The sequence below is a fragment of the Phalaenopsis equestris genome, unplaced genomic scaffold, assembly GCF_001263595.1.
Source record: "Phalaenopsis equestris unplaced genomic scaffold, ASM126359v1 Scaffold201975, whole genome shotgun sequence".
NCBI classification, from domain to species: Eukaryota; Viridiplantae; Streptophyta; class Magnoliopsida; order Asparagales; family Orchidaceae; genus Phalaenopsis; species Phalaenopsis equestris.
The window spans coordinates 92,462-115,341 of record NW_018221703.1 but is presented as its reverse complement, the minus strand read 5'-3'; the positions used below and the strand labels follow the sequence as shown (position 1 = coordinate 115,341).

The 22,880-nt window shown below is 31.8% G+C and overlaps 1 protein-coding gene across 1 annotated transcript in view; it reads left to right on the top strand.

The window, feature by feature from the left end:
• The first annotated feature begins 18,497 nt into the window (after positions 1–18,497).
• Positions 18,498–22,880, top strand: part of LOC110036055 (type I inositol polyphosphate 5-phosphatase 8-like) — an 8,377-nt gene continuing 3,994 nt past the window's right edge. Inside the window, 10 exon segments of the mRNA XM_020740400.1 lie at positions 18,498–18,670; positions 19,235–19,290; positions 19,374–19,455; positions 19,540–19,617; positions 19,807–19,873; positions 19,964–20,125; positions 20,127–20,508; positions 20,593–20,783; positions 20,905–21,013; positions 21,113–21,261. Coding sequence (XP_020596059.1) covers positions 19,261–19,290; positions 19,374–19,455; positions 19,540–19,617; positions 19,807–19,873; positions 19,964–20,125; positions 20,127–20,508; positions 20,593–20,783; positions 20,905–21,013; positions 21,113–21,261 — 1,250 coding nt within the window. The 5' untranslated portion in view covers positions 18,498–18,670; positions 19,235–19,260.

Genomic DNA, 22,880 nt, shown 5'->3' with positions numbered 1-22,880 from the left:
AACATTATTTCCCTATTTATTTGCACCCAACTTCTAAGGGCTTTGACCTCCCTGAATCTTGGATGTAATCTTCACTTTAATTGTAAAACTCAACATATTTTAACAAATCAATTGGCCAGATTGAAAGTAAATTAAGATCGAAGTGAAAAGATCATCACAATTTCATAAACATTTTCTTGCTTCACCAATTCAAATCACCATTTCATAAATCTCGAGACAAGGAGAAAGACAGAGAAAACTACTCAGATCTCATGGGGAAAAACACAACAAAACTTGAAATTCATATATAAAATTAAAGTCATACAAACTACAATAAGTAAATAACTTATCTCTAATTTCTCCTCAAAGAACACTCCTTGAAGTTCCTCTGAATCTCTTCCTTTCTTTACAACACACAGAATTCCTCTTTGAAGGATAAAGGAGGAAGAAATCTCTCACTTTCTCTCCACTCTTACAATCTCTCGAAGAATTCCTCTCGAAGAATTCCTCACAATATTGGAACCTTTCTAATCTCTAGGAACTCTCTCTAGCATTTCCTTCACTCTCTAGATTCTCTCCCCCCTTTTAATTGTTTGGCCAAATAGTCTATTAAAGTTATGGATGAGCTTTCCCAAGTGTTGCCTAAGAATCCCTTCAAAATTTGGTCTTATCCAAAGCTTGAGTAGGCATAACCGCTGAGCTCGCCGTCGGCGGCCTCGAGGGCACCTTCGGCGGACTTCTAAAGAATTTTGTCCTATAGCCTTTGGAAAAACTTGTCATCAGCGGGGTCGAGGGTATCGTCGGTGGCCTAGTTCAAATCTCCATATTTTGGTCATTTTCGCTCTAAATTCGCTCCTTTTGGCATCTTTCTGCTCCAATGGCCCTAATTCATCATTCCTGCAACAAAATATCAAAAATACCTTTCTTTAAAGTGCAATATCATTAAAAACAGTATAAAATAGGTATGAAAATCTCAACATAGTTTCCTTGGGTCAATGATTTGACCAATTTCATCAATTTGGTTCAAAATTGAATATTCTGACCAAAGTTTGCAAATGTTGACTATAGTTGACCAAGGTTGACCAATTCTGGTCTAGGGATGACCAATGTGACTTACCTAACCTTATCATGGTTGGGTTAGTAATGGGAGTCTTGGGGGTATGACTTGGGTTTGACCAGGGTTGACCACGATTGACCAAAGTTGAACAGAATGGTCAAATTGACCATATGGTGGTCATTTGGGTCTATGAATGATCAAATGGTCAAAGAAGTGACCATGGAGGTTCACTTTAGTCATTTTGACCAATAGTTAGGCAATGGTGTCTGTAGTTGACAAATGGTCCAGTTTGACCATTTTGGTGTTTTGAAATGCTCAAATAATCCAATTTGACCATTTTTAGAGTTTGAACTGATTCATTCTTCTAAATTAATCAAAGTTGACCTGTTTGACCAAAATTGACTATTTGGGTCAAAGTTGACCAATTGAGGTAATTAAGTGTCAATGTTGACTTTATGATCATTATGGTGACCATTAAGTCAATATTTAACCAGATTATGGTTTGTCACCACTGATGTGATCATTTAGGGTATTGTCCTTGTTAAGCTCCAAAAGGAGTGCTTTGAGGGTTATTTCAATTATTAGGGTTTGAATAACCTTAGGTATGTCCAAACAAGTCAATGTTGGTAGACCCTTTATCTTAATGATCATAATGATCATTTTAGGTCTTTTAAATATGTCTGAGAATCTTCTGAGAATCTTAAATCATAATTGAATTTGGTCTATGGATGTCATTTTAAGACCTTCACTAAAAGTGAGGTCAACAGGGGCTTTAGTCTGTCACTCTAAAGTCCTCTAACTCTACACCTTTCAAAGATTATATCCCTATTTATTTGCACTCAATCATATGAACTATATTCCCATTCATACACTCTCATGTGATTCTTTCCAATTGTTGACTGCGACAATACCAGCTCAATTCTTACATGTTCTCACAACAAATTTTAACATCTGGATGGGTCAGATCAAGAAGTAAATGAAGTGCATGGATTTAAATCATCACAACTTCTTTCAACATTAAGGATCAATACTCTCCACAACTTCCATCCAAAACTTTATTATTTCTCATTTTAAGAAGAAAGATAAAGAAAACTACTCAGAATCCATGAAGAAAACAAAATCACACTTTAGTTTAAAAGAATAAATCATTATCAAACCAACAACAAGTCTCAATTAAAACCAAAAGTAGTCTAAAACAAAAAGATAAAAACTTATCTCAAGCCATCCACCAAATTGAAGTTCCTTTGAATCTCTTCTCTTTTACAATCACTCAAAAGAAAATAATAAAAAGGATAAAGTAAATATAAAGTGGTTCCTAAAAATCTCTCTGAACTAACTTCCCAGAGAAGAACTTTCAAAACTTGCTAATATTTTCAGGACTATTTTCTCAGTCCTCTCTTCTTTCTTTTATAATTTTCCAAGAGGTGCCTTGGGATCTCTTCAAAATGTGTCATAATTCAATGTATTTGCCCAAGAGATGCATCCTTTCATGATAATTTTTGTCCATGGTGCTTACAACCACCTATTAAGCCAATGGGTGCCTCGAAAACCTCATCGAAATTCATGAAAACTGATATTACTCATCTAGTAACTGCACTGGAGCTTAAGTACGGGGTCTCGGGTCTCGGCACTTAAGCGCGGCCTTCTCTATTTAATCGGCGCTTATGTACGACCTTCTTTGTTTAATCGGCGCTTAAACGCCGGATCTGGCGCTTAGACACCAAAAGTCTTTTGCACAACTTTTCACATTTTTGCACCAAATTTGATCCTTTTTCAAGCATTTTTTTTTCATTTTTACTTGTATCTGTAAGAAAAACACAAAAATATCTTTATCTCAAAATTAGGTATAAAAATGTGTCTAAGGATATTATTATTTTAGGTGTATCATAACCTCTTTATCACTAACTCTCATAGTTAGTTCTCCTTTCTGCACATCTATCAAAGTTTTTCCAGTGGCTAGGAATGGTCTTCCTAAAATAATAGGAATTTCTTTATCTTCCTCCATATCTAATACAATAAAGTCCACAGGAAAGATAACTTTATCCACCTTTACTAAAACATCTTCTATAACTCCTTTAGGAAAGGTAATCGAACAATCAGCTAATTGAAGAGTTTGTAGGTGAAATATTTCTTAAAGCCAACCTTCTAAAAATTGATAATGACATAAGATTAATATTAATACTGATAATACTGACTCCTAAATAACATAAAGCTTTTCCATAAAATCATTCGCCAATAGCATAAGGAATTGTAAAACTTCTAGGATCTTTAAGTATTTTAGGAAGCTTCTTCTGAATTAAAGTGCTACACTCTTCATTGAGTGCAACAGTCTCATTATTTAAGTCTCATTATTCAACTGTCTCATTATCTAAAAACTTCCTTTCCTTATTGAGTATATCCTTCATGAACTTCACATAGCTTAGCATTTGTTCCAAAGCTTTAACAAATAGAATGTTTATCGTCAATTTCCTAAAAGTTTCAAAATTTTTAAGAATTGATTATCTTTATACGTCTGCTTCAATTTTTTAGGAAATGGAGTTGGCAGTCTTTCTACAGTGATTTTCATTTATTTAATAAGAATTTCTAACTCACAATCAACATCTTCACCAGAATTTTCATTTTCCACCCCATCCTTTTAAATTTCAACTTCTCATTGAACTCTTTCTTCTAATTCTTTTCCACTTCTCAGTTGAAAAGCTTTAATTTGACCCTTGTTTTGATCTTTAGGATTTACTTCAACATTACTAGGCAATGTTCCTGGAGGTCTATTGCTAAGTGCAGCAGCAATACATCCCAATTGATTTTCCATATTTCTGTTTGCAGCTCCTTAACACTGTAATTGACTTCCCATTTGCAATATCAATTCTTCCAATGATAACTTTTTCTCCTTACTTTGCAAATTATTAAATCCTGGGGGTAAAAAGGTTTATAAGCTTAATTTCCTTGATTATTGGAGCTTTCCACTGGGTTCCCAACATTGTTTCCCCATTGTGGATTCGAAGCATTCGAGTTATTGTTACTCCAACTAAAGTTTGGATGATTCTTCCAACCAGGATTATAATAATTGGCATAAGGATTATTAGAACGATTATTTATTGCATTTAAAGTCTTGTAAGAAGATTGAGATTCTATCATTCATCCAAATGAGTTCTCCTCAAACAGAGGTGCTGTTTGAGAATAGTTTATTCCATATTGATCTATCTTATTCGATATAATAACTATTTGAGCAGCTAATATAGATATTACATCAGAAACACAAATACTAGCTACTTTTTTTGGATTTACCCATTTCAAGGGCGATTGAAAATTATTAGTAGTCTATTTGTAACCATTTATTCAATTAACGAATATGCTTCATCGAATGGTTTTGACATTACTGATCCACCAGCAGCAGTGTCAATTATCAATCTAAGAGATTCAACTGATCCATTATAAAAAAAGTTTGAATTTTTAACCAATCTAGCAACGCATGGTGTGGACAATTCCTAAGGATATCCTTAAATCTTTCTCAGGCTTTATAAATTGATTTCCCTTCAAGCTGACAAAAAGATGTAATATCATTTCTAAGCTTAATAGTTTTTGAGTGTGGATTTAGTGTGGGAAATATTTAGATTAAAAAATTTTATGATAAATCTCCCATTGTTCTAATAGATTCGGGTACTATCAAGTTTAAGCACGTCTTAGCTTTATCCCTTAGTGTAAACGGATAAGGTCTAAGTCTGACAGCATAATTTGACACTCCATTATATTTAAATGTAACACATGATTCTAGAAAACTAGCAAAGTGTAAATTTGAATCTTCAGTTGGTGTTCCCCCAAACAGATTGTTTTCTAACATTTGGATAATAGCAGGTTTAAGCTCAAATGAATTAGCAGCTACAACAGGGTTTTGTATACTCAAATGTCTAGGGTTTTGTATACTCAAATGAATTTCATTTATTGTAGGATTAGCATAATCCCTTAAAGGTCTCTGATGATGTTCATTTTCATTTCTAGCATTACTTGAGTTGCAAGTCATTTTGCTGGAATGTTTTTTTCTTTTTGTTGTTTTCAAATTTTTCTAACAGTTCTTTCTAAATAAGAATCGTAAGGTACTAAGTTTTCAGATCTTATACTACACATAAACAAAATAAAACATGTGATTAAAAATAAGCAACACACTTAAACAAGAAAATGTTCAAACTAAACTATAAATACTCTTTTTTTTATATTTAAAAAAAATAACTAACACTTTCCATTGCTTCCCCGACAACGACACAAAAAACTTGATGCACGGAAACTTAGGATTAAATTAATAATAAATATGCAATGTAACCCAAACAATAATGTCTTTAATGAAAATAATTTATCTTTAAAACCAATTCTTTTTTACATTTAACGCAAGTATATGTATCGTTCAAGTAATACTGGGCTCTAATGGAGTCTTAGATATCGATCCCACAAGAAAGCTGGAAATATATATAAGTTAGCTATTTATATTTTAGTCTTATAAAATAAAAATAAAAATAAAGTAAAGTACAAAGTTTGAAGTTAAACTACTTATGTGAAATGCTAATAAATATGTAGATGTAGGACGACAACAGTTAAGTTAGAATAGATGTTAAACTTTCAAAAGTAAAATTTCTGAAATAAAATAAAGGTTTTTATTGACAAAAAGTTCAAGTATGAGAAAAAGCCCTTCCCTTTTACAATGGAACTATGGCTTGTGAAGATATTGAAATCATTTGAAAAAAATATTTAAAAATTACTTTATGCTAAATAGAAGCAATCCTATTCTCTACCCTCTTCCGAGCACTATAAAGAACATTAACTAATCTAGAGTTTGATCCGTAATTCTTTGTTCAGGTTGGGAGGATACAGGTTGTCACTCTAGAGCTCCCACTACTCCCTCATCTGAGGGCTAACATGCTCGCATTAGTTTCCAATCAACTGAATCAAATTGGGGATTCTAATTTTTCACCTTAAAATCTTCCAATTCTACATCCAACGAAGTATATTTCCCTATTTATTTTCACCCACTCCAATAGAAGACATATTCTCCCATGAAATCAAATGTGATCCTCCTTTTGTTGTAGAAATCATATCCCCTTTTCATAACATATGTTTCTCAACACATTTTAACAATTCAATTGGCCAGATCGAAAAGTAAATGATGATCAGAATTCAAATAATTACAAAGTATTGATATTTAAAACTGTATAAAATAAAATCAATTCTTCACAAAACCATTTCTTCAAATTAGGGAGAAGGATAAAGAATATTACTCAGAATTCATGAGAAATATATGATAAAACACGAACTTCGTATAAAAAAATAAATTTACAAATAAACGAAATGAAAAATATAACTTATCTCACAATCCTTCCTAAGCAAATCCCTAAAAGTTCTCTCCAATTCTTTCTCTCTTTATAAGCACTCTTAATTCTCGATTAGAAGTGTAATGAAGAAGAAATCTCTCAACTTCCCTCTCCTATTACAACCCTAGAAAACAATCTCCAAGCACTTGACTTTTTCTCTCTATCTCTCCTTGGTTCTCACGCCGCCTATATTTTTTGCCTTTTTTTTTTCGCCCTACCCTTAGAAGTTCTTCTCCAACACTATTTTATTTTGGGTTGTCTCCTCTGAAAAGAGTTTTAATTTCTCTCCAAAATTCAAAAATTAAACCTTTGAATTCAAAAGAAGTGCATCTTTGATACAAGTGTCAAATCCCTTCAAATTAGAACCTTCCAAAGTGTCTAGATGCATTGAATCACTGCATGGGGTGTTTAGAACAAGTATCCCTTTAAAAATCTGAGCAAAATTTGTCTCGAACAGCCTTAATTTGAAAAAGTCGCAATCTGACGCATCATGCGCCAAACCCCAAAATTAACTATTTTTTCTCCAAATTTTGCTTATTTTTTCATTTCTACTCCAAATGCCTAAAAATGGTATAAATGCAACAAAAATACTAAAATATATTTCTTAGAGTGTAATATCACCAAAAATAGGCATAAAAAGTGTCCTTAAAACAAAATATTTTTTTTGTGTATTACATTCATTGAACCTATTTTAACTTTTCTTTCTTACTTTAATTTTTATAGTTTGAATATTTTGATTTAATTTATTATCATAATAATTTCATTTTCCAAAACTAAGACTTTAGAGTAGTAGACTAGAATTAGCCTAAGGGATTTCTTACTGCGCTTCTTTGTGGGATCGATACTAGGGTTTTTAAAGAAAGCACTATATTACTTAAAGCAATACGTGCACTTGCGTAGAACTACTAGTGTGTGAACTATTTTATATATTTTATATAACAATTCTATTTTGCACATTAAACACTTAATATAAATTGACATAAAACACCAGAAAAATAGCACACACTAGAGGCATATCTCTACTCCAACGCAGTAAACAAACGCGACGGCGTCATTTTGAAAGTGTCGCCTGCAGTTATAAGCTGTCCCAAACGGGGCCTAAGTGTGCAAGACTAGTTTTCATCTAAATAGATTATTTAGTACCATATTAAATTTTAAGATCACCATAACAAACTAAATCAAGGATATAATATAATTATATGTAATTTCTTGAGAACATATAATAATGAGAGTTTGGAAGTATTTGTTTAGTGAGAGAAGAGAGATAAAATGTAGATCATTTGTTTATCAAAATTTTATAAAGTCATGGTTTCTTATTGCGCTTCTCTGTGGGATCGATACTGGGGTTTTTAAAGAAAGTCTTATATTACTTGAAGCGATACGTGCACTTGCGTAGAACTACTAGTGTGTGAACTATTTTATATATTTTATATAACAATTCTATTTTGCACATTAAACACTTAATATAAATTGACATAAAACACCAGAAAAATAGCACACACTAGAGGCATATCTCTACTCCAACGCAGTAAACAAACGCGACGACATCATTTTGAAAATGTCGCCCGCAGTTATAAGCTGTCCCAAACGGGGCCTAAGTGTGCAAGACTAGTTTTCATCTAAATAGATTATTTAGTACCATATTAAATTTTAAGATCACCATAACAAACTAAATCAAGGATATAATATAATTATATGTAATTTCTTGAGAACATATAATAATGAGAGTTTGGAAGTATTTGTTTAGTGAGAGAAGAGAGATAAAATGTAGATCATTTGTTTATCAAAATTTTATAAAGTCATGGTTATCATCACTAATATTATTATTGTGTTGGAAAAAATTCATAAAAGGGGAAAGAATAGAAAAGGCAAGGTAGCACAACACCACCATCATCTTAGCGCCATAGAGCCAAACAGTAAATACAACTGTGTCATTCAGAGAGCACTACAATGCTAAAGATATCAAGAAAAAAAAAATTTAAGAGCATTGGCACTTGACATTGCTTTGATAGTGTGGTTGTGCAAAAAGTTGGAAGAAAATGCAAGATTGTCAAAGAGCTTATTACGTTATTGGTCAATGGTGCCAATGAGTTGACCTAAAGGAGGAAAATTAGTTGAAGACCACGAGCCCAACCCTTTGGCTCAACATTATTAAGCAATATAATGTCATAAGGAGTAAAAAAAAAAAGAAAAGAAAAAAGAAAACTAGCCTCATAGGTTTATGGTTCACAAATTTTCTTTTTGATTGAATGAACATTTATGTGTTGATATTTATGACAAATTTATGGAGAATTAAGTTATTTTTGGGTTTATGGTGTAGTTATCTTATGTCACACATTAAAAAAAATTTAATTATTATTTTTTAATTATTAATAGACCTTCTTGATTTAGTTGATAAAGTGGTCAATGTCCATTTTAACATACCTAATGATGAATAATCATGGAAGTGTCATTTAATGCTTGCATAAGATGTACCAATAAGTAGGAATAGAGATAGCAATATACGTAGTTAATGCTTGAAATCCCTTAAAAGTAAATATGTTAATGTATTTTTTATAATTCACATATTAATATAGTTAACAAAATAATAGATTTAGAACCTCTGTTAAGGAAGGAGAATAGAATATAAAAAAACACTTAATTAATAGTCACTTGTTATAGAATACAACTTTGGATTTAAGTCTAGTAACTTTGTCAACCATAAACCTATAAATTTCTATTAGTTATTTTTTAAATTTAGAAAATCTTAACAGTTTCTAAATTTAGTAATATCATTTCTAAGCTTAACAGTTTTTGAGTGTGGGAAATATTTAGATTAAAAAATTTTATGATAAATCTCCCATTGTTCTAATAGATTCGGGTACTATCAAGTTTAAGCACGTCTTAGCTTTATCCCTTAGTGTAAACGTAAAAGGTCTAAGTCTGACAGCATAATTTGACACTCCATCATATTTAAATGTAACACATAATTCTAGAAAACTAGCAAAGTATAAATTGGGATCTTCAGTTGGTGTTCCCCCAAACAGATTGTTTTCTACCATTTGAATAATAGCAAGTTTAAGCTCAAATGAATTAGCAGCTACAACAGGGTTTTGTATACTCAAATGAATTTCATTTATTGTAGGATCAGCATAATCCCTTAAAGGTCTCTGATGATGTTCATTTTCATTTCTAGCATTACTTGAGTTGCAAGTCATTTTGCTGGAATGTTTTTTTCTTTTTGTTGTTTTCAAATTTTTCTAACAGTTCTTTCTAAATAAGAATCGTAAGGTACTAAGTTTTCAGATCTTATACTACACATAAACAAAATAAAACATGTGATTAAAAATAAGCAACACACTTAAACAAGAAAATGTTCAAACTAAACTATAAATACTCTTTTTTTTATATTTAAAAAAAATAACTAACACTTTCCATTGCTTCCCCGACAACGACACAAAAAACTTGATGCACGGAAACTTAGGATTAAATTAATAATAAATATGCAATGTAACCCAAACAATAATGTCTTTAATGAAAATAATTTATCTTTAAAACCAAATCTTTTTTACATTTAACGCAAGTATACGTATCGTTCAAGTAATACTGGGCTCTAATGTAGTCTTAGATATCGATCCCACAAGGAAGCTGGAAATATATATAAGTTAGCTATTTATATTTTAGTCTTATAAAATAAAAATAAAAATAAAGTAAAGTACAAAGTTTGAAGTTAAACTACTTATGTGAAATGCTAATAAATATGAAGATGTATGACGACAATAGTTAAGTTAAACTAGATGTTAAACTTTCAAAAGTAAAATTTCTGAAATAAAATAAAGGTTTTTATTGACAAAAAGTTCCAGTATGAGAAAAAGCCCTTCCCTTTTACAATGGAACTATGGCTTGTAAAGATATTGAAATCATTTGAAAAAAATATTTAAAAATTATTTTATGCTAAATAGAAGCAATCCTATTCTCTACCCTCTTCCGAGCACTATAAAGAACATTGACTAATCTAGATTTTGATCCTTAATTCTGTCTTCAGGTAAAAAAAAATTTAAGAGCATTGGCACTTGACATTGCTTTGATAGTGTGGTAGTGCCAAAAGTTGGAAGAAAATGCAAGATTGTCAAAGAGCTTATTACGTTATTGGTCAATGGTGCCAATGAGTTGACCTAAAGGAGGAAAATTAGTTGAAGACCACGAGCCCAACCCTTTGGCTCAACATTATTAAGCAATATAATGTCATAAGGAGTAAAAAAAAAAAAAAGAAAAGAAAAAAGAAAACTAGCCTCATAGGTTTATGGTTCACAAATTTTCTTTTTGATTGAATGAACATTTATGTGTTGATATTTATGACAAATTTATGGAGAATTAAGTTATTTTTGGGTTTATGGTGTAGTTATCTTATGTCACACATTAAAAAAAATTAATTATTATTTTTTAATTATTAATTTACCTTCTTGATTTAGTTGATAAAGTGGTCAATGTCCATTTTAACATACCTAATGATGAATAATCCTGGAAGTGTCATTTAATGCTTGCGTAAGATGTACCAATAAGTAGGAATTGAGATAGCAATATACGTAGTTAATGCTTGAAATCCCTTAAAAGTAAATATGTTAATGTATTTTTTTTAATTCACATATTAATATAGTTAACAAAATAATAGATTTAGAACCTCTGTTAAGGAAGGAGAATAGAATATAAAAAAACACTTAATTAATAGTCACTTGTTATAGAATACAACTTTGGATTTAAGTCTAGTAACTTTGTGAACCATAAACCTATAAATTTCTATTAGTTATTTTTTAAATTTAGAAAATCTTAACAGTTTCTAAATTTAGTAATATCATTTCTAAGCTTAACAGTTTTTTAGTGTGGGAAATATTTAGATTAAAAAATTTTATGATAAATCTCCCATTGTTCTAATAGATTCGGGTACTATCAAGTTTAAGCACGTCTTAGCTTTATCCCTTAGTGTAAACGTAAAAGGTCTAAGTCTGACAGCATAATTTGACACTCCATCATATTTAAATGTAACACATAATTCTAGAAAACTAGCAAAGTATAAATTGGGATCTTCAGTTGGTGTTCCCCCAAACAGATTGTTTTCTACCATTTGAATAATAGCAAGTTTAAGCTCAAATGAATTAGCAGCTACAACAGGGTTTTGTATACTCAAATGAATTTCATTTATTGTAGGATCAGCATAATCCCTTAAAGGTCTCTGATGATGTTCATTTTCATTTCTAGCATTACTTGAGTTGCAAGTCATTTTGCTGGAATGTTTTTTTCTTTTTGTTGTTTTCAAATTTTTCTAACAGTTCTTTCTAAATAAGAATCGTAAGGTACTAAGTTTTCAGATCTTATACTACACATAAACAAAATAAAACATGTGATTAAAAATAAGCAACACACTTAAACAAGAAAATGTTTAAACTAAACTATAAATACTCTTTTTTTTATATTTAAAAAAAATAACTAACACTTTCCATTACTTCCCCGACAAAGACACAAAAAAGTTTATGCACGGAAACTTAGGATTAAATTAATAATAAATATGCAATGTAACCCAAACAATAATGTCTTTAATGAAAATAATTTATCTTTAAAACCAAATCTTTTTTACATTTAACGCAAGTATACGTATCGTTCAAGTAATACTGGGCTCTAATGTAGTCTTAGATATCGATCCCACAAGGAAGCTGGAAATATATATAAGTTAGCTATTTATATTTTAGTCTTATAAAATAAAAATAAAAATAAAGTAAAGTACAAAGTTTGAAGTTAAACTACTTATGTGAAATGCTAATAAATATGTAGATGTAGGACGACAACAGTTAAGTTAGAATAGATGTTAAACTTTCAAAAGTAAAATTTCTGAAATAAAATAAAGGTTTTTATTGACAAAAAGTTCAAGTATGAGAAAAAGCCCTTCCCTTTTACAATGGAACTATGGCTTGTGAAGATATTGAAATCATTTGAAAAAAATATTTAAAAATTACTTTATGCTAAATAGAAGCAATCCTATTCTCTACCCTCTTCCGAGCACTATAAAGAACATTAACTAATCTAGAGTTTGATCCGTAATTCTTTGTTCAGGTTGGGAGGATACAGGTTGTCACTCTAGAGCTCCCACTACTCCCTCATCTGAGGGCTAACATGCTCGCATTAGTTTCCAATCAACTGAATCAAATTGGGGATTCTAATTTTTCACCTTAAAATCTTCCAATTCTACATCCAACGAAGTATATTTCCCTATTTATTTTCACCCACTCCAATAGAAGACATATTCTCCCATGAAATCAAATGTGATCCTCCTTTTGTTGTAGAAATCATATCCCCTTTTCATAACATATGTTTCTCAACACATTTTAACAATTCAATTGGCCAGATCGAAAAGTAAATGATGATCAGAATTTAAATAATTACAAAGTATTGATATTTAAAACTGTATAAAATAAAATCAATTCTTCACAAAACCATTTCTTCAAATTAGGGAGAAGGATAAAGAATATTACTCAGAATTCATGAGAAATATATGATAAAACACGAACTTCGTATAAAAAAATAAATTTACAAATAAACGAAATGAAAAATATAACTTATCTCACAATCCTTCCTAAGCAAATCCCTAAAAGTTCTCTCCAATTCTTTCTCTCTTTATAAGCACTCTTAATTCTCGATTAGAAGTGTAATGAAGAAGAAATCTCTCAACTTCCCTCTCCTATTACAACCCTAGAAAACAATCTCCAAGCACTTGACTTTTTCTCTCTATCTCTCCTTGGTTCTCACGCCGCCTATATTTTTTGCCTTTTTTTTTTCGCCCTACCCTTAGAAGTTCTTCTCCAACACTATTTTATTTTGGGTTGTCTCCTCTGAAAAGAGTTTTAATTTCTCTCCAAAATTCAAAAATAAAACCTTTGAATTCAAAAGAAGTGCATCTTTGATACAAATGTCAAATCCCTTCAAATTAGAACCTTCCAAAGTGTCTAGATGCATTGAATCACTGCATGGGGTGTTTAGAACAAGTGTCCCTTTAAAAATTTGCGCAAAATTTGTCTCGAACAGCCTTAATTTGAAAAAGTCGCAATCTGACGCATCATGCGCCAAACCCCAAAATTAACTATTTTTTCTCCAATTTTTGCTTATTTTTTCATTTCAACTCCAAATGCCTAAAAATGGTATACATGCAACAAAAATACTAAAATATATTTCTTAGAGTGTAATATCACCAAAAATAGGCATAAAAAGTGTCCTTAAAACAAAATATTTTTTTTGTGTATTACATTCATTGAACCTATTTTAACTTTTCTTTCTTACTTTAATTTTTATAGTTTGAATATTTTGATTTAATTTATTATCATAATAATTTCATTTTCCAAAACTAAGACTTTAGAGTAGTAGACTAGAATTAGCCTAAGGGATTTCTTACTGCGCTTCTTTGTGGGATCGATACTAGGGTTTTTAAAGAAAGCACTATATTACTTAAAGCAATACGTGCACTTGCGTAGAACTACTAGTGTGTGAACTATTTTATATATTTTATATAACAATTCTATTTTGCACATTAAACACTTAATATAAATTGACATAAAACACCAGAAAAATAGCACACACTAGAGGCATATCTCTACTCCAACGCAGTAAACAAACGCGACGGCGTCATTTTGAAAGTGTCGCCTGCAGTTATAAGCTGTCCCAAACGGGGCCTAAGTGTGCAAGACTAGTTTTCATCTAAATAGATTATTTAGTACCATATTAAATTTTAAGATCACCATAACAAACTAAATCAAGGATATAATATAATTATATGTAATTTCTTGAGAACATATAATAATGAGAGTTTGGAAGTATTTGTTTAGTGAGAGAAGAGAGATAAAATGTAGATCATTTGTTTATCAAAATTTTATAAAGTCATGGTTATCATCACTAATATTATTATTGTGTTGGAAAAAATTCATAAAAGGGGAAAGAATAGAAAAGGCAAGGTAGCACAACAACACCATCATCTTAGCGCCATAGAGCCAAATAGTAAATACAACTGTGTCATTCAGAGAGCACTACAATGCTAAAGATATCAAGAAAAAAAAAAGTTAAGAGCATTGGCACTTGACATTGCTTTGATAGTGTGGTAGTGCCAAAAGTTGGAAGAAAATGCAAGATTGTCAAAGAGCTTATTACGTTATTGGTCAATGGTGCCAATGAGTTGACCTAAAGGAGGAAAATTAGTTGAAGACCACGAGCCCAACCCTTTGGCTCAACATTATTAAGCAATATAATGTCATAAGGAGTAAGAAAAAAAAAAAGAAAAGAAAAAAGAAAACTAGCCTCATAGGTTTATGGTTCACAAATTTTCTTTTTGATTGAATGAACATTTATGTGTTGATATTTATGACAAATTTATGGAGAATTAAGTTATTTTTGGGTTTATGGTGTAGTTATCTTATGTCCCTCTGAAAAGAGTTTTAATTTCTCTCCAAAATTCAAAAATTAAACCTTTGAATTCAAAAGAAGTGCATCTTTGATACAAGTGTCAAATCCCTTCAAATTAGAACCTTCCAAAGTGTCTAGATGCATTGAATCACTGCATGGGGTGTTTAGAACAAGTATCCCTTTAAAAATCTGAGCAAAATTTGTCTCGAACAGCCTTAATTTGAAAAAGTCGCAATCTGACGCATCATGCGCCAAACCCCAAAATTAACTATTTTTTCTCCAATTTTTGCTTATTTTTTCATTTCAACTCCAAATGCCTAAAAATGGTATACATGCAACAAAAATACTAAAATATATTTCTTAGAGTGTAATATCACCAAAAATAGGCATAAAAAGTATCCTTAAAACAAAATATTTTTTTTTGTGTATTACATTCATTGAACCTATTTTAACTTTTCTTTCTTACTTTAATTTTTATAGTTTGAATATTTTGATTTAATTTATTATCATAATAATTTCATTTTCCAAAAATAAGACTTTAGAGTAGTAGACTAGAATTAGCCTAAGGGATTTCTTACTGCGCTTCTTTGTGGGATCGATACTAGGATTTTTAAAGAAAGCACTATATTACTTAAAGCGATACGTGCACTTGCGTAGAACTACTAGTGTGTGAACTATTTTATATATTTTATATAACAATTCTATTTTGCACATTAAACACTTAATATAAATTGACATAAAACACCAGAAAAATAGCACACACTAGAGGCATATCTCTACTCCAACGCAGTAAACAAACGCGACGACATCATTTTGAAAATGTCGCCCGCAGTTATAAGCTGTCCCAAACGGGGCCTAAGTGTGCAAGACTAGTTTTCATCTAAATAGATTATTTAGTACCATATTAAATTTTAAGATCACCATAACAAACTAAATCAAGGATATAATATAATTATATGTAATTTCTTGAGAACATATAATAATGAGAGTTTGGAAGTATTTGTTTAGTGAGAGAAGAGAGATAAAATGTAGATCATTTGTTTATCAAAATTTTATAAAGTCATGGTTATCATCACTAATATTATTATTGTGTTGGAAAAAATTCATAAAAGGGGAAAGAATAGAAAAGGCAAGGTAGCACAACACCACCATCATCTTAGCGCCATAGAGCCAAACAGTAAATACAACTGTGTCATTCAGAGAGCACTACAATGCTAAAGATATCAAGAAAAAAAAAATTTAAGAGCATTGGCACTTGACATTGCTTTGATAGTGTGGTTGTGCAAAAAGTTGGAAGAAAATGCAAGATTGTCAAAGAGCTTATTACGTTATTGGTCAATGGTGCCAATGAGTTGACCTAAAGGAGGAAAATTAGTTGAAGACCACGAGCCCAACCCTTTGGCTCAACATTATTAAGCAATATAATGTCATAAGGAGTAAGAAAAAAAAAAAGAAAAGAAAAAAGAAAACTAGCCTCATAGGTTTATGGTTCACAAATTTTCTTTTTGATTGAATGAACATTTATGTGTTGATATTTATGACAAATTTATGGAGAATTAAGTTATTTTTGGGTTTATGGTGTAGTTATCTTATGTCACACATTAAAAAAAATTAATTATTATTTTTTAATTATTAATAGACCTTCTTGATTTAGTTGATAAAGTGGTCAATGTCCATTTTAACATACCTAATGATGAATAATCCTGGAAGTGTCATTTAATGCTTGCGTAAGATGTACCAATAAGTAGGAATTGAGATAGCAATATACGTAGTTAATGCTTGAAATCCCTTAAAAGTAAATATGTTAATGTATTTTTTTTAATTCACATATTAATATAGTTAACAAAATAATAGATTTAGAACCTCTGTTAAGGAAGGAGAATAGAATATAAAAAAACACTTAATTAATAGTCACTTGTTATAGAATACAACTTTGGATTTAAGTCTAGTAACTTTGTGAACCATAAACCTATAAATTTCTATTAGTTATTTTTTAAATTTAGAAAATCTTTTCAAGTAACAGATTTATTGTACAGTTAGTAAGCAAAATTTTTTTAACATTGATTGAACAAGAATTAGAAAAAAAGAATAGAAATTAAATTTTAAAAATTTTAATTGTGATTCTCATGGAAACGAGACTCTACTCCTCATATATTACTTATGTAGCATGTGGGATTGCATACACCTTTTTAGCACATCACTATGATCAATTGATTATCGAAGCCCAACTACAATCATGCAACCTCCGCCATTTACCTACAATTGTCTAATCATAATCACCCATCTAGAACTACCCAATCTTTGTCGACAGGTTATTGTCATCAAAATAACCTTACCTGATTACAATCATTCAATCATTATCATCTGACTACGATCACTCAATCAGTGCACATTGCCTCAACTCAACCACTTACTACTAAATACTATTGTCATACTGTTGTACGATCAATCAACTACTATCACCTGACTTTGGTTGCTCAAAAAATATTGTCTGACTAATTGTCTAAATATTATCAACGACCTTCATTTAATCATAGCTTTCTCACAACTTAACTCCAATCAACTTCATTGTGTGTCTTTACCTCTAAGACTGATGTGTGTCATTGATGCACATCATCGCTTGTAAGGCTGATGTACGTCGTCCACATATGTCATTGCTTATCAAGTCATTACATATTATTAACACAAATGCCAACACCCACAAATATTGTCAACCAATATTGCCAATACTGTTGACACATGTGATCATCAATGGAGCCAAAATATATCATCCACGTCAAGATTATACTAAATTTCTTGGTCTCTTGGTTTCTCTCCTAAAATAAGAATTATCGAAACTACTGCAAGTGATCACTTAAAAATGACCAATGACTTCGTGCTCCTTCAATATCCATCATGAGATCAATTTTATATGATGCATGCTAACTTTGTCCATTCCTTATTACCATTGTAACCATTGTTTCTAATCTTTAAAATATATATTAGTTGAACCATTTCAAGTGTGTCGGATCACATAATTTTTTTTTTAATTTTCACGTAATAATTATTTTATATTCTATTTTCATTTTCATTTTATCTCTATCTGTATTAAATATTATAGAAATCCAAGATGTTATTCACTTATTCTATATAAAAAAAGGTTTTCTTCAACGCAACAATATATATTTAAAAAAGAAAATTAGTTCATTCTCATAAAAATTTAATCATAATAGATTTAAAATTCCTTAACTTACTTTAAAATAAATATAATGAGTAAGTATTAAAAAAAACTATAAAATTGTTACTCAAAAATAATTTTTAAAATTTGAAATTTAACATCATCATTTTTTCATTATCATTTTTTTTCTACATGCTGCAATATATATTTAAAAAGGAGAATAAAATCATTCTCATTAAAATTTAATCATAATGGATTTAAAATTCATATGTTTACTTTAAAAAAAGTATAATGTGTAGGTGTGAAAACAAAATTTTAAAAATTCTTATCCCAAAAAAGTTTTAAAACTCAAAATTTTTCATCATCATATTTTTACCATAATTTTTAAACTTTTCATTTTCCCCCCAAACCAATAAAAATTATCGCCATTTTGACGTATTTTAAAGGGTACTTTCGTCAATAATGCACGTAAGTGTATCAGTCAAACAAGCGACACACGAGGCTACAACTGTCGAAACGAGGAGACGGCATGCTGCGCCACTTACTCTACTCCGATGTGACCATCCTCTCCGCCTTCCCCATTTAAACCCTTTGGGCTCCAATCGGCCAGCACAACCTGCCTCTTTCCGGAGAAGAAAGCCAGAAGGGGGAGAAAATTTAGTGTTCACTTCTCGGTTGTTGATATAATCGCAACTGAAGACGGTAAAGCTCATTTGATTCTTTAATCAGCTGCTACAGCTCTTTTGTCGTTCTCATCTGCTCGCGCATTCCTTTATATTCATTCCATGATTTCTTGGCAACTTTCTTCTCAAAGAAAGTTTTTAGAATTTTGTTTTCTTTAATAATGTTCGCTTCATAATGGGTTAGTTTGGATAGAAGAGATCAAAATGACGTTTGAGTTTCCAAATAGTTTGTTCTTGCCGGGTTACTAATTTAGCCTTCGGTTCTTTTTTTTTTTGATTTATAGAAGGTAGGAATTTTTTTTTTATCCGTTGAATTGGATTTCCCTTATAATTCACTTCTTTATTTTTCTCCTTGTAATTGTGGCGAACGCTGAGGCAACGGATAAGGACTCGCCCACTCAGGGGTAGAATTTTTATTACCGTCACATCCATTGTTCTTTTCTTCTTCTTCCTGGAAAGCAGGGACCTAAAAATCTGAACTTTAAAAAACGAATCTTTGCTCCTTCTAGTTTATCTTTAACTTGTGGATGGAATGGATAAAATATTAAGTTGAAAATTAATTCTAAATATCTTTACTCACCAGGAAACCGTCTTCTTTCATTGGAAGCAATGCGAACAAGATTCAGCAAAAATCTCAAGGTAGCAATTCTTCCTCATTTCTAGTTATCTTGTAATCATTTAGTGAAAATTTCTTAATCTCATACTTTTAAATTTGTTTACAGTCTTACTCTTGGCCTAGGTCAGTGGTGCCTAAATGGCTAAAAGGTCAAGACTTGAAGTTCAACACAGAGTGCAAGTCTAAAAGTAATAGTTCAATCACTTGCTCTGTTAATTCATTGCCTGGTTATTACCTTTGTATTTAATTATTTAATCTCATTCAAAAAGCAGGTGCCATTGAATCCCAACATAGAACGAAGAGCTTCTCCAATAAAGACGAAACATTCTTCGTTTCAAGAGATGTATCCGGTAATTTTTCTCTCACTTTCTGCTCTGCTCTATTTCTGCGTCATCAGGATGTTCCATCGCTCCCGTCCTCTCTGAAATTCGCGAAGTAGCTGTTAAAGGATTAAATTCTCGACTTTGCATTATAATCTCTCTCTCCCTCTCACCGTTTGTCTGTGTGTGCGTGACGAAGTCTCGTCCTTTACCTTTCAGAACCGGAGTGGTTGGTGAACAGTTCCGAGACTCGCAGACTCGAATCTTCCCCGTCTCAGAGCCTGAAGTATGTAACTGAACTTTTTTGCATTTGCCCCAAAAAAAAGTCATTTTTGCATCAAAATCTTTTTTTTTTTTCAATTACCGGCGAGCACAGAATGTTCGTTGGAACTTGGAATGTTGGCGGCCGAGCTCCCGACTCCGATCTCAACCTCCACGACTGGCTAACTTTCTCTTCCTCTTCTCCGGCAGACTTATTAGTCTTCGGGTTAGTTCTCCTCAATCCTACTCGACAACAATGGGGAAAATATTATCGCCGGGAATCTATCCCTACTTAAATTTTCGGCCACCGGCAGGTTTCAGGAGATCGTGCCACTAAATGCCGGCAACGTCTTCGGCACTGAGAACAGAGTCCCCGCTGGCCAGTGGCTCTCCCTCATAAGGCAGGCACTGAATCCTCACAGAAACCAGCAGGAAGTCACGTCCAACCCGATCTCCATGGAAGAAGCCGCTGAACCGGCGCCGTGGATCGGCGACGGATCGGGCGGAGTCGGGAGAAAGGATAGTTACCGACTGGTGGCCAGCAAGCAGATGGTGGGGATCTTCTTGTGCTTGTGGGTACGTGCGAGCTTATTGCCACACGTGAGCAGCGTTCGGGTCTCGTGTGTAGGAAGGGGCATAATGGGATACATGGGAAATAAGGTGAGATCGGCTTAATCATAGCTGCTTGGTAATGACTCAAAAAATATATAAGTTAATTAATTTTTTATTATTGAATTGTGCAAGGGATCGATCTCCATTAGCATGACCTTAAAGGGAACAACCTTTTGTTTCGTATGCACACATTTGGCGTCCGGAGAGAAAGAGGGGGATGAGGTAAGAAGAAACGCTGATGTAATGGAGATATTGAAGAAAACCAGGTTTAATAAGTCCCGTAGCTTCTTCTCTGATTCCCCTGACACTATTCTGGAACACGAGTACGTTTATTTTTTTTATTTATAATTATCAAGACAATTAAGATGCCCTAATTAACTTCTTTTTTTTTTTTTTTTTGCTTTGAATTGCAAAAATGATCTTAGTTTTAATTGATTTTTGCAGTAAAATATTGTGGTTGGGAGATTTGAATTATCGGCTTGCAGCCTCGTGGGATGAGATGCTGGAATTGTTATTGGAGAAGGACTGGCGAGCGTTATTAGAGTTGGATCAGGTTAGTTAATGTTGTTTTCTTAGGCTTATATTAAGTTTTTGTGCTGATTATATGCGGAATAGATATATAAGATGTAATTAATTAAGGAATTGATGGCAGCTAAGAAAAGAGCAAACGGGGGGGCGTGTACTGCGCGGGTGGGAAGAAGGGAAAATAAATTTCCCCCCCACTTATAAATACGTAGCCAATTCAGACTCCTACGCCGTTAGAACGGCTAAAACCGGTGGCAAACGCCGCGCTCCTGCCTGGTGAGTATTTGCCTTTGTTGATTTCTATAAATTTTTTTCTTTTTCATATATTTTCCTTCATTTGAATTATAATCATGGTAGTAAAGTTAATTGAACTAAAAAAAAATTTACAAATAAGAAACCAAATGAAAATGTTAGGGTCCCATGTTTTAGTTATTTATTTTATATTAATAATTTAATAAAAAAATTATGCTCAAGATGTTTCGTGTTGCATTTCTTGTACATATTATATTTTATCATGCCTTATTTTTGTTATAATTGTGTTTCATGTTGGTATTCATGTTTCAAATATAGGTTTTATCACTTTTTACATTTATGATCGTACTTTCATTTATTACATTTAGAAGTCAATTATTGTCACTGTTTTCCCAAGAGTGTATCATATCAGTGACTTCGAGGTGAAAGTTCTGAACTATTTTTGGTTATTAAATTGAATGAGGAATCACGTATTTAGATTTTACTCAGTCGCTTACTCGTTAAATATTTCAACCAAAATTTTTTGTATCTCTTGGCTCAAGCTTTGGTATTTAGTAAATGATTTGTGGGGCCACCATTTCTCCTTCAAGATCATAAAATGCTCAAATTCTTTTTGATTTGAGAATTCGAAATGGTTTGATTAATATTGGTACCATATCGTTTTTGAAATTTATTCCTATTTTTCTCAATAAAAGATTATAGGAGAAGACTTTTTTCCCCTTCCATGGAAGATAAAATCTAGACTAAATAAACGGGGAAAAGAAATTTTTCTTTGCCAATATTGAATGTCCTCTATTGAGACCATTGAGGGGCAAGATTGATCTTGATTAGCTTCCAACCTTTAATTGATGGAAAGCTTGCTGGTGTGGTGCTTGATGTTGGCCCTGACTCACCCTTTTATAACATTCTCATTATTGGAAGACCTAGTAGGAGTGAGTATTTTATTTAGCTTTATTTCTCCTTGATAACTTCCTTGGGGATTATGGATCAATTGTTAAAGATCCTTCTTATTACACTATTAAGATAAGTATTATAATGCAATCTACTTTGTTGTTGGATAATTGTGGCTGAGCTTCTAATCTTTTTTACCATTATGGGCTTTCTTCTTTTCTGGCAATCTTTTCTAGTCTATGGTCAACTAAAATATAAGTTATAACTAAGGATAGTTAATAAAGAAAGTATTTTCTTTTTTTCTGGCCATCTTTTACATACGAAGCAGAGAAGTTTTATCATTATTTTACATACAAAGAAACCATTATTCTTTATTATCTTTTTTTCATTGTGATAGTTCTCTCATCTTGTGCTCTCAAACACCCTATTTGGGAGAAATTTTGTTATGTATAACCTCATTATAAATGGTTTCTTTGTCAGAAGCTAATAGAAAACATGATAGTGCTAATTATGATTTTATAACGATGTTGTATCAAACTGGAAAAGCTTCACTTGTGTTAAAAGAAAAATAATTTGCAGTACTATAATTGTTGTGGATGTGGAGCCCTGTGCACTTCTTCTTCTAGAAAATCATTAAAGTGTTAATTATGTGATTAATTAACTTCCTAATGAAAGCTTCACGCCCTGTGTTTCCCGCGCCCCGTTTTTTCTCCCTCCGCGGACCCGCCGAACCGCGGGAAGGATTTGCCTGT